The 19196-nt window shown below is 38.4% G+C and overlaps 1 protein-coding gene across 4 annotated transcripts in view; it reads left to right on the forward strand.

The window, feature by feature from the left end:
* Positions 1–6372: 6372 nt before the first annotated feature.
* EGF (epidermal growth factor) overlaps positions 6373–19196 on the forward strand; it is a 149123-nt gene continuing 136299 nt past the window's right edge. For 2 of the 4 annotated variants that reach the window (XM_021001372.2, XM_021001373.2), the window contains exon 1: positions 6373–7066. In XM_021001372.2, coding sequence (XP_020857031.1) covers positions 6931–7066 — 136 coding nt within the window. In that variant the 5' untranslated portion in view covers positions 6373–6930. The remainder of the gene's footprint in view (positions 7067–19196) is intronic. The other 2 variants (XM_021001370.2, XM_021001371.2) reach the window with 2 other exon arrangements.

A 19196-nucleotide genomic window follows, 5' to 3' on the forward strand; every position in this document is an offset into this window, starting at 1 on the left:
TGTGTATGCATATCTATCTATCCTTGTCTCTGCCACTGATTAAAATTTGTTATTGTTTGTCCTTTGCTATCAAAGACGACCAAACCAAATGGGGTCACAAAGAGTCAGACATGGCTGAATAATAACAATAAGACTGGAATGTAAGAATGTAAGCTGTTTGCAGGTAAAGATTATTTCATGTTTTGTACTTGTATTCTCTGTGCCTAGCAAGAATTCCGGGCACATAGGAAGTGCTCATTTAATAGCTATTGATTGTTTAATTGATGATATACATAAATATTACGTATATATGCACTTTTTGTTGTAACAAAGAACTGGAACTAAACTTGTTGCCTATTGACAGGGGGATGGTTGAACAAATTGTGGTTTAAGTAAAATATATTTTATAATGATTTATAATCCAATATCACTGTACTGCAAGAAGTGACCAATACAAAGAATTCAAAGAAACTTGGGAAGAATTATATGAACTGATGCAGACCAGAGCAATTTACACAAAGCAGTGACTGACGGTTAAACATGCTTCTTTTTTCATTGGCTGAGAGGTGGTAGCATAGACATGCAAAATGAGGCATATGTTTACAGACATAACCAAATTCATTTGTTTTACTTGGCTATGCTTATTGATTAGAGACACCTATTGTTATTGGGTGAGGGGAAGCAAGTTATTGGGAGATGACTCATAAAATGCATACATATATGTGTATATATGTATATATATGAATATTAATAAAACAATTTTTAAGAAGGTTATTGACAGTGACTCAGCAATCACATCTGCAAATTCTTCAGTATTGTGGGTGGGTTATATTTCTTTTGGGTGTGGTGGTTTGGACTTATTGAAGTCAACTGTAGGCCCAATTATTCTCTTCAAACTTATCCTGGTTTTCGATTATCTGTTGAACATTTTTGTTCAAGAGTTTCTACTTCATAAACTACTTTCTTTGATAAAAAATATTGTCAGCACTCATCTAGTTCATGCCCTACCTGAAGTATGAATCTTTTTCATGTGTGGCACAGTGGATAGAAAATTGGGCTTCGAGTCAGGAAGATTCCTCTTCCTGAGTTCAAATCTGGCCTCAGACACTACCTGTGTGATGCTGGGCAAGTCACTTAACTCTGTTCGCCTCAGTTATCATCTGTCAAATGAGCTGGAGAAAGAAATGGCAAATCACTGTATTGTCTTTGCCAAGAAAACCCCAAATGGGGACACAAAGAGTTGGACGTGCCTGAAAATGACTGAATAACAGAAACAAAAGGCCGAGTGAGTGATCATTCAGTCTTGCATAAGGACCTACAGTGTCAGAGAACTCATGACCTTATGAGGCAGTCTATCGTATTTTGGAGGTAACTCTCATCGTTAGAATTTGATGAACTGAAATCTGCCACCTAATAACTGACGTCTAGGCAGCTATGTGGTGCAGTAGATAGAATGCCAGCCTTGGAGTCAGGAGGAAGCTAAGTTCAAATCCAGCCTCTGACACTTATTAGCTGTGTGACCCTGGGCAGGTCACTTAACCCTGTTTGCCTCAGTTTCCTCATCTGTAAAAAATGAGCTGGAGAAGGAAATGGCAAACCCCTCCAGTATCTTTGCCAAGAAAACCCGAAATGGGGTCATGAAGAGTCAGACACAACTGAACAGCAATAACAAAACCGATACCCATTGAACCTTCTGGGGCCAAGCAGAATAAGTCTAATCTCTCTACTGAAGACAATGCTTCATTTGTCAGACTGCAGTCATCACAACTCTCTTAAGTCTTCAGGTCTCCAAGCATTTAATCATCTTCAGTGGCTTCAATAACAGACAATAATAACTTTGTCTTAGATAGTTTGAAGGTCCTTCACTAGGCTGGTCATCCTCTCCTGGGTTTTCTCTACTTTGGCAACGTCCTTCCTAAGATGTGTTACTGAGACAAAGATAGATTGGTCTGACCAAATCAATGGAATATCAAAATTTCCCTCATTTTAGACCTGATGCTTTTGTTAGTGAAATCCAAGCTTACATTATCTTTGGGCTGCATCATCACACTGTCGAATATAATTAAGTTTTCTGCCTTCTAAGCCCCCGGTCCATATACACATTAAGTGTTTTCTTGTCACATCTTTTCCAGCCCATACTTGTGCACTTAATTTCTTAAGTCCAAGTGTAGGAACTTACATTTATGTGTTCAGTCATTTCTCAGTTGTGTACAACTCTTTGTGACTCCATTTGAGATTTTCTTGGCAGAGATACTGGAGTGGTTTGTCATTTCCTTCTCCAGTTCATTTTACAGGTGAGGAAATTGGCAAACAGGGTTAAATGACTTGTCCAAGTCATTCAGCTAGTAAGTGTCTGAGGCCACATTTGAAATCAGGATGATGAGTCTTCCTGACTCCAGGCCTGGAGCTCTATCCACTGTGCCACCTAGTTGACCAATTCACACACACACACACACACACACACACATACACACACACACACACATGTGCACGCACACACAGATTATTTTACTAGACTTAGTTTGTAATTCCAGCATTTCGATCTCTTGTTAGAATTCTAATTTAAATCCAGAATGTTTTCCATCCTTCACAGCTTCATATCATCTGAAAATCTACTAAGAATGCTATCTATGTTTAAGTCACTGATATAAATATTGAATAGAACAGGTCCAACCCTATGGTACTCTTGTAGAGATTTCTTTATGGGTTAATATTGAATCATCACATCACACAGCAGTATTTCAGCCCAGTTTTCTAACGAGTCCTGAATTCATTTAATCGAAGTATTATTCCGTTCATATTCAAATGCTTTACTAAAATGGAGGCATAATCAGTCTATCGCATTTCCTTGAGTCTATCCATCGAGTCAAGTGTTTTGGATTTTTTTTTTTTGTATGGGATGTGTGGCTTTATCGGGCACTGGTGCAGACCAATTACCTTCTTAAAACATAGAATATTATAGAATGCCCTGGGTCACTGAGAAGTTAAGTGACCTGCCCAGTGTCCCAGAGTCAGATATATCACAGGGGGGACCTGAACCCAGGTCTTTGGATCCTTAGACCATCTCTTTCCCAACTAAGACATGCTGCTTCACTCTATCAGAAAAGGAAGTAAGTTTTCATTGGTTTGCCAAACAGCGAATCCATGCTGATGCTTAACGATCACTGTTTGCATTTCTAAATATTCACAAGCCAATCCCTAAATGATGTACTCTAATGTTTTGTTTTTCAGGACTGTATGCCATGTTAGGAGTAGCTAGGTGACACCTTGGATAGAACACTGGACTTGAAGTCAGAAAAACCCAAGGTCAAATTTGGCTTCAGACGTATAGTAGACCCTGGGTAAGTCATTTAACTTCTGTATGCCTCTATTTCTTCAACTGTTCAGTTGAGATTACAGTAGCACTTACCTTCCAGGTTTGCTGTGAGGATAAAATGAGATGATATTTGTAAAGCACTTCACACAGTATCTGGCACATAGTCCATGCTTAATTAATGCTTGTTAAATAAAAAAGTTGATCAATCTTGTAGTTTAGAGACCATAGGAGACAGTGTTTTGCAATGGTAAGCGTGCTGTATTTAAAAACCAGAGTCTTCAATTTGAATACTGACTTTGCTGCCTGTGTGACCTTGGGCAACTCATTTATCATTTCTGGGTTTCAGATTTCTTATCTATAAAATGAGTGGGCAGGACTAAATACCTTCTGATTGCCGTTCTAGATCCGCCATTCCCTGAACATACAGCAAATGTTTGTTCACTGCTTTCTTTTAGTCCCAGAGACTGAAAGGAATTAGATTAGGCAGGAAAGAAATCTGGAAGTCTCCAAAACATTAAAAAAAAAAAAGACCTCAATAAACAATTGTTTGTTAAGCATTTATTAGGCTCACCACGCTCCAGGTACTGTACCAAGAACTGGGGACTCAGATTGAAAATTAAGTCACTGAACTAATACTATCAGAAAAATCTTTTAAAGGGAAGGGCTACTCATCTGCTCCAAGTAGTTTAGGCTGAGGGCCTACCCAGAAAGAAGCAAGAAGACAAGGTTATTAGATGATTCTGTATTTCCCTTCCTACATCTATGGTTCTATGTTTCTATGGCTTTGCTATGTAAAAAGCTTTTTTATGTGGATAATTTGTTTTATGGATCATCTGAAATAGACTTTTTAAAAAAATCCCAAAGTACCCATCCAGGCAGCTCCTGTGTTCATACATTGTGCTTCCTAACTTACCTCCCTAATTTGCTCAGGTTATACAAATTAATTGCAGTAATAAAAACTTAAGCAAAACATAATTAGGGGGGTAGCTCCTCCTTCACACCCTCCCAAATTCTGTCAAATACTTGATAGCCAAATCTGATGTATGAGTTATTTTAGATGAGCTTTTCTTTGCCCTTCTTAGTATAGATGAATGTGAGTTGACTGTATTACCTTGCCTTTATAAGGCTATCATTTATGATTTTGGGGGACTATGGGAAGTGCTGGAAACAATTTTTAAAAAACAGCTGCTAATTTGTGAGACCTGGGCTGTTGGGTTGAGTCATTAGTACAGATCATTCCATAAGTACTGTCTGCGTGGCCTCAATTTGGGTGAGTCTAGAAAAACAATCCAGTGTCCCTGTATTGCCACTTCCTTCATTTTCCTCTGGCCTCTTCTAGAAGAGGTCAGGGCTTCTTGGGAAAGGCTGGCCAGAGCCAGAGAAAACCTGCTCTGGGTAGTTATGGAAAAGCGACATTCTTTGTGGGACAAGCAGGACATAACTGCTTATATAATTTAAAACTAGAGAGCATGAAAAAGGATTTCCATGACCTAGACCAGGGCCTCAGCCTCCTTTAGAAGAAAGTGGACTTGTCATCCTTTGTGTGACCATGGCTTTATATCCATTCAGTCACACATCCTTAAGATGCCACTCAGGGTAGCTTGAATGAAAGCCTGTCCTGTTGAATTTTCCATTGTACTTCAAGTCTGGGTGAAGGGATTGTTGAAACTGAATGTCACTATACATCAGCCATGCGTAAACATGAAGAAATAGTCCCTCATCTGCTGCTGCAAGCGAAGAGCAAAGCACAGGGCATAGCTAATGATTGTTCGTCCTGCTTGTTTTCTCTCATTATGCCTTGTCAATCCCTGCAAAGACAACCTGGCATACAGAAGTGCTGCGTTTGGGCACTTACCAAGATTTCCAGCTGTTACATAATTAGCTTTTAACATTTTTTCCAGAGTTGGTATTATAATGACAATAGGTCATGGTTCCTGGGCTTTCGCTCTATTCTAACTTGGTTAAGCTAAAAGTTGTCTCTCTGTATATTTGATGTCTCCCTGTGAGAGTTTCCAACTTTCCCTTTGAATCAACTCTCCAAATAATTCAGCAAGGATTTTTTTTGAGACTGGAAATATCTTTTAATCAGTATGGGGAACTGCTGATGAGAAAAAGGCTCTTCCAATAAAGATGGGCACCTGCTCTATAGCTGATAGGTGACTTGCCTAGGGTCACACAGTCAATATGTCAGAGGAACTATGTGAATATAGGCCTTCCTGATGCTGAGGCTTCTGTAAGGTCCATAGCAAGGGAAAAAGATTGAAATGCACATATATGTACATATACATCTATATATTTATTACTACATCAATTCATTAAAATCATAGAGGAGCCACATTTTAATCTGGTTCCAGCATTACTCAGGAGTATTACAGGCTGGGTGTTAGATACTTCTGGCGTAGTACATACGGAGTTGGCCTCAGTGGTCCCTATGACAATGAAATCAGAGGTTCCATTAAAAAAAGAGATTGCTGTGAACTAGCGGGGAGCTGGCGATGTTGAGATAAATGGCCTGTTCATATGAATAAATACAAGTTGGCAGTGGTCTCGGTGAAGATGAAAGGCACTGTAACATAGGGATAGGTAACTAGCTTCCAGTTGGGAAGAGCTGTGCTCAAGTTGTGTCTCTGGCACATATAGGGTGTATGACCCTCGGCAAGACATTTAACCTCTTAGTGTTCTAGGTAACTCTCTGTCACTATAGATGCCATTGTAGTCCAGGTCTGTCTTGCCTGCATAGATGCTCCTGACACTGATGAAATCACCAGAGCAATACCGCCTATGCTTAACTTTGTGTCCTCACTTCTGAGATGCTGGAGCACAATGAACCCTTAACAGCACATCTTTGAAACCCTCCCCTCCCCAAAGGCCCTCCTGTCCGCTTTTATTTTATTGCTCAGAATATTTCTTATGCATGGTTAAATTTCCATTTTTTTGGCTGACTTCCCCGCTCTCTTGTCATTTGGAGTTGCCCACATACATATTTGCAAACAGAGGCTTCACTCAAGTGGCACTGAGAGGAGGTGGAGCAAGCAGGGCTTTAAAAAGGAAAGGGGAGTCATTCCAAGCCTGAAGAAGGAGGAACTGTGCTGAGCAAGGAGTCATTTCTCCGTTTCTTCCTTTAGCCTTACCCAAGGGCTGTGCTTAGCTAGAAGTTTTTTACCAGTTCTTCTTTCCTTCCTTTCCTTTTTCTCTTTCTTTTTCTCTTTCTTTCTTTCTCTCCCTTTTTTTCTCTCTCTTCTCTTTCTTTTCTCCTCCTCCTCTCTCTTTCTTTCTTACTTTTGTTTCCCACCTAAGCTTGTTGCAATAAAGCCTTGGGGACTGTGCTGCTAAAGTGTGTTAAATTTGTCCTTAGAGTGTCAGGTATTTCACGCTTGCTTCCACCCTCTCCCCACTCCAGGTGGAAGAAATCTCTTGCTGGAGTTTCTTGAAACAAGAGAGGAAAAGTAGCAGCAGGATAGATTTGCCTTTAGTTTACAGGAGAAAAGCAAGAGGTGGGGTGAGGGGGAAAGAAATGATACAGGGCACTGGGCAAAGAAGCTCAAAAGCGGCTGGGAGGGATACGGAACTCCGTTGCTCTCGCCATGACTAAGGCTAGCCAAATTGCTTTTGGTTGACAGTTCAGAGAGCTCGCTATGGTGTGGCTATTCCTCCTTCCCTGGCCCGTGGGTTTTGCGTTTAGCCTGGCCAGCCTCCCAGCCCCGCAGCTTCAGGAGAACACGAGCTGCTCTCTGCGCTCAGCCCAGGGTGACAGGCGTGTAACTTGTGCGGGTAAGTGCGGGGACGGAACTAGATTCGTGTTTCTGTGAAGACTCTCTGGTTCCTTCTTATTCCTTCTCTGTTTAAGTTGGTATGTTTGCTGATCTTTTTTAGGAGGGGGAAAAGAGGGAGAAAAGAGCGGGGGCTTAATTTGTTTCTTGTTATCTTTATCTTTAATCCATCATTCTGCTACCAATTAGAAAGCAACAGTAAATTGAGAATATCTACTGCTAACCTCTTAGATTGTTCCCGTGTGCGTGCGTGCGTGCGTGCGTGTGTGTGTGTGTGTGTGTGTGTGTGTGTGTGTGTGTGTGTGTGTAGAGAGTCAAAGTCAGTGAAGGGGAGAAGTAGAGACTATAAGTAGCAGACTAGAATCCGATTTTGGAAGAGAATCCCAGGTTCAGGAAATAATTATTTGCTTGTAATTGGTCTCTGAAGCTCTGCCTTTAGCCTTGGTGGGAATCCAATTTTTTTCTTTTTTAGCGGCAGGTGGCTTGTGAGTGTGAGCACTGCCAAAGAGTGTAACTTTGTAAACAAAAAATAGAAATCTGCTTTCTAAATGCCTATTAAGACAAGAGGAAACAGAAATTGCTGCACGTGCCAATAACTGACTTTTAAGGTCTTTGTCTGAGACGTTCATGTGTTTTTTTTTTTGGTGGGAAGTTGGGAATGAATGGGGAAGGGGGCCGAATTGGGATTGCTTGACAGTGATCCCAAAACCACTGCTTTTCTTTGTACAGATAGAGAAATTCCAGATGGTCACATCCTTATGCTTAAAGTCTGAAACCCTCTCCCTCTCTCTTCTTTAATCCCTGGGTGGGTCTCCAACCTGTTGCTTAGTACAAGGCATCCATTTCAGTCCACGGGAGGGAATGTACCATTGGAATATTCCCTTCTTTTCCTTAGAATTGCTGTCTGAGAGACAGTGGGGAGTGGAGGACAGAATGAGGAAAGAAAGGAGGGCTTTGGGGAAAAAGTCAAAGAGTGCAGTGGAGAGAAAAGGAAGAAACTTAAGCCAGCCAGACAAAAGCTTTCCACTTTTGCTGGCCCACTGACCTAGACCTAGGGTGGGAAGGGGAACTCACTGTAGCCCTTGTCAGAAGCTAGTGGGATGCATTTATCAATATTATTATTCAGTGTGATATTTGAACAAGGAGTTTAGAATCCTCACCCAAAGCCTCTAGGCATCTGAGAATTGGACTAATGCAGGAGAAACATGTTTTTTACCCCTAGGCAAGGGAACAAAGTGACAGTTAGCAGAACAACATGGGAGTGACATTTTGATTCAGCTAGAAGGTATCTTAGAGGTCACTGAGTCCAGCTCCTTATTTTGCAGATGAGAAAGCTAAGTCATAGGTTAAGTGAGGACCATAGAAGTCATCATATCCAACCCCCTCATTTGGCAGATGAAGAAACTGAGGCACAGAAAAGTTAAATACAGATCAGAAAGGATATCTAGTCCAACCTCTTCATCTGCAAGATGAAGAAACTGAGGCACAGAAAGATTAAATAAGAATCATAAAGGATATATAGTCCAATCATCCCTCCTCATTTTAATAGAGGAAACTGAGACCCATGTTGGTTGCCTAAGGTCACGCAGGCAGTAATATGTGAAAGAGTGGGGATTTGAATCCAGGTCCTCTAACTCCCAAGTTCATCTTTCTTTCTTCTGCTTTGAAGCTTGAGTAATGGAAAGGAGATGGCTAAGAAATTAGACCAATGGCAGCTGCCATAATCTAGGCACACATCTTGCTAATAGGTTATTGAGACATTCTGGAAGACCCAACCTGGCTCCTCAGTAGTGAGGGTAAAAGCTCGCTGCACTGCTAAGGCAGGCTCTTGGGAGTGCTTTGGGATCAGAAGGGTGACGCCTAACTGTTGAGATGAGCCTGGGGCACAGGGGGTCCCAGTTATTCGTGCTGTGTCATGCTGAAGGTCCTTCCCACTCCTACAATGGCTGCTGCTCTTGATATGTGCAACATGCTATGTAAATGCTTAGCTATGTATCTTGGCCTGCATACGATGTTGGTACGGGTGGACCATGTGGTGCTTTATTTGCACAGTGCTGGGTGAGTGGAATGTCTGGATGCCATTTCATGACTTTATGTCTCTTTGCTACTTCATTCCTTACAGGTCACCAGTTTAAACCCTTTACTTTACACTTACCCATCTCAAGTTAGCTGATAAATGCCTGGGGTCACACCCTGGCATTTTATAGTGTAGTATTCCTTTCCCCTTTCCAATGGATTTATGGCTGCTGGTTCTTTTTAAAAATTCTGCCTGACATGCCTCTATCCTAGAATTGAAAGTGTTTCCTAAGAATCTTCCTTGATCCAACAGAAAAAATATTTTGTTGTCAGACGAGAGCTGGTTAAACTGAATCTTAGTCCAAATCTGAATCTTAGTCAAATGCCAAACCAGGTATTATTAGATATGGGATTGAAGAATTGTGTTCTATTTTGAGTCAATTGGATATTCTATTAACACTTTGGTTTGAGCCAAAGTGCAGAAAACTTTTGGCAAGTAACTTTTAAGCCTGTCTGCCTTGTGGAGAAAAATCTCCTGAGGAAAGAATTGTTCCTGAAGGATGACTATACCTGTTTTGGTGAGGAGGAAACGAAATACTTAGAGCTCAGCTTGAGATAAGTCTATTGAAGAAATGCATGGATAGCAGAAGAGGGTAGGGAATATAACTTTTAGCTGTAAACTATGAACATTCTGACCTTTAAGCGCTGGCTAGGGCTTAGTCAGCTTCAAGGCTGAATGAGATTACCCAAGTATTGTGATGCTAAACCCCTTTTGGTATTTCAATGAGAATGATGGGGAAAAATGAATTCTTGTCATGACTGAAGGGAAACTACCAGAATGATTTCTTAATCATAAAGAACAGGAATGAAAGAATGTAAAACCTACTAAATGTTATTAATCCCCCCACCCCCATTTGGCTTGGTTTCTTTGTCATAATGAAGACTATTATCTTCAAATCAACATTAAGGGCTAGGTGAAAATATAGTATCAAAACTGACAACACTTAAAAAGACTTAATTACTCATATAACTTTGATGTAAGAAGCCAATCTGGGGAGTGTCCTAGTAGGATTCCAGCATTAATAAAATGTCATTCAGTAAGGCAAATGAAATCTGTTTGTAAGGTCTATTAATAGAAGGATCATAGTTTTATCCCTACCCCCTCCATCCTTGGAAAATGATGGTACATATTTTAAGGAACAGAGAGAGACCTCTTTCATCTTCCAGGGTCACTTTTGCATCTAGTTTTTCCAGGTTCAATAATAATAACAAACACTTATTAAACATCTACTATGCCCAAGCCCCCATGTGAAGTGTTGAAGATTCACAAGTGAAATGGACACGATCTCTGACATCCAAAAGCCCACAATCTACTGGACAGGAGAAGACATGGGTAACGAGGAGAGGTGAGGAGAGAGCTCTAGATGAAATGCTAGGAGAAATCAGAGGTCGCCTTCAGCACTTTGAGACTGCATACTGTAATACAAAGAGCACACAGGAACTTCAGTACTCAGCAGATGGAGGTTGAAGTCTGGGCTCTGTCACATAGCTACAAATAAATGATTTAACTTCTGTAGTCCTCAGTTTACTCATTAGCAAAGTGAAGATAACACTGTATACTTTACAGGGCTGTTTTGAGGAAGGAGCTTTGTAAACTTTCAATAATTATAATAATAATAGGTAATAATAGTAATGATGATGATAGCTAACATTTATGTAGTACTTACTATGTGCTAGGCATTGTTCTAAGCCCTTTATAAATATTATCTCATTTCACATTCACAACAACCCTGGGAAGGAGATACTATTGTTATTTCCATTTTACAATTGAGGAAACTGAGGCAAGTAAAGGTTATATGTGTATGTATGCATATATTATATATGTATATGTGGTATATATGTGTATATATGTGTGTATATATAAAGTACAGATGTCTGTATATGGATATATGTGTATATATGGATATGCATGGATATGTGCACACACACACACACACACACACACACATATATTTTCCATTTTCCAATTGAAAGTCAGAAATATACAAAGCGTCAACCTACCCAGGAGATTTCAATTCCTTTGAAAAAACTAGCTAAATGCCAAGTCTTTCCTAAAACAATAATAATAGTTCATATACATATGTATATATGAAAGTCCATATTGAACATTAATTCATGTTGATATATATTAGCTATTATTATTCAGTAGTGCAAATCAAATCTATAAGGTCTATTAAAAGAGGGATCATCATTTTGGAAAGTGCACGTTGAAGCATCTATTTCTATTCAATGTTGAACATTTAGATGCTTCACTGAAAGAGTTGTCTGAGAGGTCTGTAATGCTGTTTCAGTTAGTGTCCATAGTAAGAAAAAAAAAAAGAGAAAAGATGTTATGTATCTCCACCCATTAAAACCCTACTCTGATGACTCTTTATGGCATGGAGGTAGTCATAAGTTTCTGAAGGCTCTGCCAGAGGAATCCAGGTTATAACCGGCCCTATTGAGTTGGAAAGTCTTTGAATATGGACCTAGTTATGGACAATATATCTGTTCTTTAGGACTAGCCTAGCTAAGATTCATTGCCTAGTCGACTATAAGATGATGAACTTTATGGTCTCAACCAATCTGTGTTTATTAAGTACCTATTATGTGTTAGGCACCGTACTGGATGCTGGAGATATAAATACAAAGAATGAAACAACAAACTCTCAAGTAATTTATATTCTTCTACTAAAGTGATTTTTGTTGTTCAGTGGTATTCAGTCTTGTCCAACTCTTCATGACCCCATTTGAGATTTTTTTTGGCAAAGATGCTGGAGTGGTTTGCTATTTCCTTCTCCATCTCATTTTATAGATGAGGAAACTGAGGCAAACAGGGACAAGTGACTTGCCCAGGGTCATTCAGCTAGTAAGTGTCTGAGGCCAGATTTGAACTCAGGAAGATGAGTCTTCCTGATTCCAGGCCTGGTGCTCTATCTGCAGTGCCACCTAACTGCCTGCTGAGTGATACAAAAATAATTCATTCATTCATTCATTCATTCATTCATTAATTAATTATTTATTTATTTTGCCCATTATATATAAAGACAATTTTTAACATTCATTAAAAAAAATTTGAGTTCCAAATTATCTCTCTCCCTCTCTCAATACCCCCTCCATAAGACTATTAGCATTATAGGTTATGTATGTGCAACCATGTAAAACACATTTCTATATTAGTCATATTGTGAAAGAAGTAACAGGCCAAAAGAAAAGAACCATGAAAAAAAATTAAAGAAAGTGAAAATTGTCTGCATTCAGACTCCATGAGTTTTTTCTCTGGATGTGGATAGCATTTTCCATTATGAGTCTTTTGAAATTGTCTTGACTCACTGTATTGCTGAGAAAAGCTAAGTCATTCACACAATGTTGCTGATCTTGTATATGATGTTCTCCTAGTTCTACTCACTTTTACTTTGCATCAGTTCATGTAGGTCTTTCCAGTTTTTTCTGAAATCTGTCTGCCTGCCATTTCTTATAGCGCAATAGTATAACATTACATTCATATACTACAACTTGCTCAGCCATTCCCCAATGGATGATCATCCCCTCAATTTCCAATTCTTTGCCACCACAAAGAGAGCTGCTATAAATATTTTTATACATGTAGGCCCTCCCCTCTTCCCCTTTTCTTTATGTCTTTGGGCTACAGACCTAGTAGTGTATTGTTGGATCAAAGGGTATGAATACTTTGTTTGCCCTTTGGACATAGTTCCAAATTGCTCTCCAGAATGGTTGGATCAGTTCACAACTCCACCAATTGGGACATTAGCATCCCAATTTTCCCACACCCTCTCCAACATTTATCGTTTTCCTTTTTTGTCATATTAGCCAATCTGATAGGTGTGAGGTGATATTTCAGAGTGTTTTAATTTGTTCCTCTAATCAATAGTGATTTAGAGCATTTTTATATGACTATAGATAGTTTTTATTTCTTCATCTGAAAACTGCCTGTTCATATCCTTTGACCATTTATCAATTGGAGAATGACTTGTGTTCTTATAAATTTGCCTCAGTTCTTCATATATTTGAGAAATAAGGCCTTTATTAGAGACATTTACTATAAAGATTGTTTCTCAACTTTCAGCTTTCCTTCTAATCTTGGTTGCATTGATTTTGTTTGTGCAAAATCTTTTTGATTTAATGTAATCAAAATTATTCATTTTACATTTTGTAATTCTCTCTATCTTTTGTTGGGTCATAAATTCCGTTCTCTATAGATCTCACAGATAAATTATTCCTTGCTCTCCTAATTTGTTTGTGGTGTCATCCTTTATGTCTAAATCATTTACGTATTTGACTCTATCTTGGTATATGATATAAGATGTTGTTTCATATCTACTTTCTGCCATATTGTTTTCCACTTGTCTCAGCAGGTTTTGTCAAATAGTGAATTGTTTTATTTTTTGCAAGGCAATTGGGGTTAAGTGGCTTGCCCAGAGTCACACAGTTAGTAAGTGTGTATATGTCCAAGTCCAGATTTGAATTTGGGTCTTCCTGACTCCAGGGCCAGTGCTCTATCCACTGCACCACCTAGCTGCCCCTAAATAGTGAATTCTTATCCTAGAAACTGGAGTCTTTCAGTTTATCAAACACTAGGTTACTATGGTTATTTACTACTGTGTCTTGTATACCCAATCTATTCCACTGATCTACCACTCTTTTTCTTAGCCAGTACCAGATAGTTTTTATGGTTACTGCTTTATAGTAAAGTTTGAGATCTGGTATGGCTAGGCCACCTTCCTTTGCATTATTATTTTTTCACTAATTCTGGAGAGACATAATTATCAATAACCAATGATTTGGGGAGATCCAAAGTTCTCCCTTTTTCTGTGGTCTCTTGAAGGACATTGAAATAACTCTCCTCAATCTTGGTCAGATCCCATCTAACTTTGCAAGGAATCTCTAATCTAGGGTGAATTCCACTCAATCAAGCTTGAGTAGAGATAGAGTGTTTTGCTTAGATTGCCCAAGGCTGGGGTAGTCTTGGGCATAGGGATAGTCTCTCTGGCCAAGAGCGACATGATGTCACTTACAGCCACCTATTGGAGTGAGCTCACTTCTTTTTGTAAAACCCACCTCTCATTAATTGTTTGCCAATCAGAGTTGATTACTACCCTCAGGAACACCTCTCTTCCAAGGGCATATAAACCATGAGCCTGCCACCATGATTGTCTTTGGCATTCAAGAGTGTCACTGACCTTTTATTAAAAATGCTAGCATCATTAATAAAATGACAAATTATCTCAAACTTTTTAAATGCCATATTCCCTTGATATTCTTGACCTTTTGTTCTTCCAGATAAATTTTGTTACTATTTTTTCTAGTTCTATAAAATGATATGGCACTGAATAAGTAAATTAATTTTGGCAGAATTGTCATTTTTATTATATTGGCTCAGCCTACCCATGATCAATTGATAGTTTTTCAATTGTTTAGATCTGACCTTATCTGTGTGAAAAGTCTTTTGTAATTATGTTCATATAGTTCCTGGGTTTGTCTTTCTAGGTAGACTCCCAAGTATTTTATAATGTCTACAGTTATTTTAAATGAAATTTCTCTTTCTATCTCTTGCTGCTGGGCTTTTTTGGCAATATAGAGAAATGCTGATGATTTATATGGATTTATTTTATATCCTGCAACTGCTAAAGTTGAGGATTATTTCAAATAGTTTTTTAGTTGATTCTCTAGAATTCTCTAAGAATTTGATCATATCATGTATAAAGAGCAATAGTTTTGTTTCTTCATTGCCTATTTTAATTCCTTCAATTTCTTTTTCTTCTCTTATTTTTATAGCTAAAATTTCTAGTACAATATTGAATAATAGTGGTGATAATGGGCATTCTTGCTTAACCCTTGATCTTATTGGGAAGACTTCTAACTTATCCCCATTATGATGCTTGCTGATGGTTTTAGATAGATATCATTTTAAGGAAAGCTCCAGTTATTCCTATGCTCTCTAGTGTTTTTAATGAGAGTAGGTGCTGTATTTTGTCAAAAGCTTTTTTCTGCATATATTTAGATAGTCATATAATTTCTGTTGGGTTTTTTTTTATTGATATGGTCAATTATACTGATAGCTTGCCCTGCAGTCCTGGTGCAAATCCCACCTGGTCATAGTATATGATCCTTGTGATATATTGCTGCAGTCTCCTTGCTAGTATTTTATTTAAAATTTTTGCATCAATATTCATTAAGGAAATTGTTTTGTAGTTTTCATTTTCTAATTTAGTTTTTCCTGGTTTAGGTGTCAGCACCATTTTTGTGTTATAAAAGGAATTTGATAAGACTTCTTTGCCCATTTTTCAAAATAGTTTATATAGTACTGGCATTACTTGTTCTTTAAATGTTTGGCAGAATGGTTTGTGAACCCATCTGCCCCTGGGGATTTTTTCTTAGGGAGTTCATTAATGGCCTATTCAATTTCTTTTTCTAAGATAGGGCTATGTAAGTATTCTTTTTCTTCTTCTGTTAATCTGGACAATTTATTTTTTCATAAACATTCATCAATTTCACTTAGATGGTCAGATTTATTGGCATATAATTGGGCAAAATATTTCCTAATGATTGCTTTAATTTCCTCTTCATTGGTGGTGAACTCATCCTTTTCATTTTCAATACTGGAAGTCTGGTTTTCTTTCTTTTTTTAAATTAAATTAACCAATGACTTATCTATTTTATCGTTCCCCTCCCCCGCATAAAACCAACTCCTAGTTTCATTTATTAGCTCAATAGTTTTCTCACTTTCAATTCTATTAACCTCATTTTTGGTTTTCAGTATTTTCAATTTGGTACTTTATTGGGAATTTTTAATTTGTTATTTTTCTAGTTTTTTGTTGTTGTTGTTGCATGCCCGGTAGATTGATCTGCTCTTTCTCTATTTTGTTGATGTAAGAATTTAGAGAAATAAACATTTCCCGTAAGTACTGCTTTGGTTGCATCCCATAAATTTTGGTATGTTGTCTCATTGTTGTCATTTAATGAAATTTTGATTGTTTCTATGATTTGTTCTTTGACCCACTTATTCTTTAGAATTAGATTTAGTTTCAAATTAATTTTTAATCTCTTTCTGCTACCCTTTGTTGAATATAATTTTTTATTGCATTATGATCTGAAAAGAATGCATTTGATATTTCTGCCTTTTTACATTTGATTTTGAGGGTTTTATACCCTAAAACTTGGTCAGTTTTTGTGTAGGTGCCAAGTACTACTGAGAAAAAGGTATATTCTTTTCTATCCCCATTCAATTTTCTCCAGAGCTCTGTCATATATAACTTTTCTAGCAATAGAGAGATTTCTATTTGAATCAATGAGATGGGGATACCCACCCTAATGACATAGATACTTCAAGTATTGAAGTAAAAAAAAGATGCCTCATACAAAGATTACAAGGATGAAAATTATTACCAAGGTCGTGTATTCATTTTCTTGACATGTACAATTACTTTACTTCCTGTTACAGTTTTAATTTTAAAGATTTTTTTTCCTAATTGGAGGTTGGAAATTCAATCCATGTCATGAGGGAATTAGCTGAGTATCCTTGATAGAATAATTTAGGCTTGTAGGATTTAGAACCAGAAGGGAACTTCAGTATCATAGAGTATAATCCTCTTTCTTTCTCCAGTAGGTTGTAATATACTTACACTCAGGAACTACTTTTGTCTTTGTATCCCCAGGGCCAGGTACAATGTGTTATACAAAGTAGCTGTTTACTAAGTATTTATTAATTAATTAGAATTTTGCAGATGAAAAAGTTGAGGCTTAGAAAAATGAAGTGATTTGCTTAAAGTCTTGAAGCTAGTAACTCTAGGCATGCTGACTCTAAATACATTACTCTGTCTACCTAATTAAGAGAGAGAGAGAGAGAGAGAGAGAGAGAGAGAGAGAGAGAGAGAGAGATATTCCTGGGAAAGGAAGGGGAAAGGAATAACATTTATATAGTACGTATTATGTGCCAGACATTGTCCAAAGTGTTTTATAAATATTAACTCATTTGATCCTGACAACAAACCTGAGAGGTAGGTGCTACTATTATAGCCATTTTACAGTTGAGGAAACTGAGGCAAATAAGAGATTAAATGACTTATTCAGGGTCATACAACTATTAAGGATCTGAGGTTGGATTTGTAATTCTTACTGACTCCAAGCCCCAACTCTATTCATTTGCTACTTAATTACTCATTTGATAATGTATTCAAACTTTCCCATATAAACTTCGTGTTATTTGGGTGAGACTATTTTTAAGGACTTATTCATTGCTGCAGTATCATAAGCATAAACATAGACATAAAACAAAATGGTCTCAGCTCTCAAGCAGGTTAGATTTATAGCCCTGGAGATTCTTCCAGATTGTCAAGGTCTGTCCTCAACTCCTAATGAACCAGGAGTAAGATGTGCTGTTATATGACACTAGCACCAATGCAATATGATATAATACCAATATGTACTAGTTGTTGTAGTGGTTTAGTCATTTCAGTCATGTCTGGCTCTTTATGGCTCCATTTGGGGTTTTCTTGGCAAAGATACTGGAGTGGTTTGCCATTTCCTTCTTTAGCTCATTTTACAGCTGAGGACACTGAGGCAAACAGGATTAGATGACTTGTCCAGGGTCACACCACCAGTAAGTGTCTGAGGCTGAATTTGAGCTCATGAAGATGAGTCTTCCTGATACCTCTGTACAGTCGAGTTTTCATGAGATTGTTTGGGGGCTGATCATACAGGCTGTGGGTGATTCAGACCCACATTTCCCCTAGCTGATAGACTTTTGGTCCTTTTATTGCTCATTAGCACTTCAGCAGAGGGTAGGCAACCCTCTATGTAGAACTGATGAAAGCTGTGGTGACAGAGGAGTTAGGAAACACTGGTATATATGAGCTGTGGGTTAATCAACAGTTCCCAAGGATGTATGGCTGCAATGAGGAAAGCCCTAGTAGCCATGATGGGCCTCAGGATAATTGATCTAGCACTAGAAGGGACCTGAGGTCCTTGGGAAGCTAAGAGACTTACTCACCTAAGGTCATAGAGGTAATAAGCATCAGTGACAAGAGTATAACGCATGTCCTCGGACTCCACTGGTGGCTTCTGAACTCATCAGCATGTTCTAATGCAGCAATTGACAAATATAACTTGAAATCTGAGGTTTTCAGACTTTTTGTTTTGGAGCTTCCGCTCCTGACTGTGATGGGGTCGTTACAAATAAAAGTGTCTGCTTTCTAGAAATCTCTAGAGATATTTATGAAGTCCTGATGTTCCATGAAACACATCTTGAGTGAGAAGAATTGGGGTAGTAAGGCATTTATGAAGGAGAGGCAGGGGACTGTAGTGGAAAGAGTCAGATTTGTCTTCAAATCTTCCTCCTGATGATTATTACTTGTGTGACCTTGGACAAGTCATCCATCCTCTCAGCCTCAGTTTCTTCATATATAAAATAACAGGGATTAGATTCACTTCCTCTAAGGTCCTTTCCAACCCAGGGATCTACAACTCTCTTCGGCTCAATTTCCATATGTGTAAAATGGAGATAATAACATTTGTACCACCTACCCCCCAGAGCCCTTATGAAGAAGGCAGTGTGTAAGCTATATAGGGTTATGGATCTAGAACTGAAAGGCCCCCAGATGACATCTAGGGGGATTAGAGGTAGCTAGATGGCTAGATAGACTTGGAAGCAGAAACATTTCAGTTTGAATCTTGCCTCAGACACTTAATAGCAGTGTGACCCTGAGTAAGTCATTTAACCTGTATGTGCCTCAGTTTCCTCATCTGAAATAAAGGGATTGCTTATAAGTCCCCTTCTGTGTCTAAATCTATGATGAGGGCTTTTTGTTGTTGTTGTTCATTACATCTTAAAATGCTCCTCTGTTTTATTGAATATCCTGCTAATCCCTGAATATTTTACCAAAATGTGAAAATGTAGTGATTTCCTCCCCTTTCATTTACTTGCTAATTAAAGACCCTTCTCTCCCCCTCCCCCTCCTCCTGTTGGCTTTCTCAGCTTCCTTAGCCAAGATTTGAGCTCTGTTCAGAGAGTCTGCACAGTCACTGAGGTTGTCTATCGCCAAATGCCAGGGCAGGGT

The sequence above is a fragment of the Phascolarctos cinereus genome, unplaced genomic scaffold (genome assembly GCF_003287225.1).
Source record: "Phascolarctos cinereus isolate Bilbo 61053 unplaced genomic scaffold, phaCin_HiC Scaffold_9;HRSCAF=440, whole genome shotgun sequence".
Classification (NCBI taxonomy): domain Eukaryota; kingdom Metazoa; phylum Chordata; class Mammalia; order Diprotodontia; family Phascolarctidae; genus Phascolarctos; species Phascolarctos cinereus.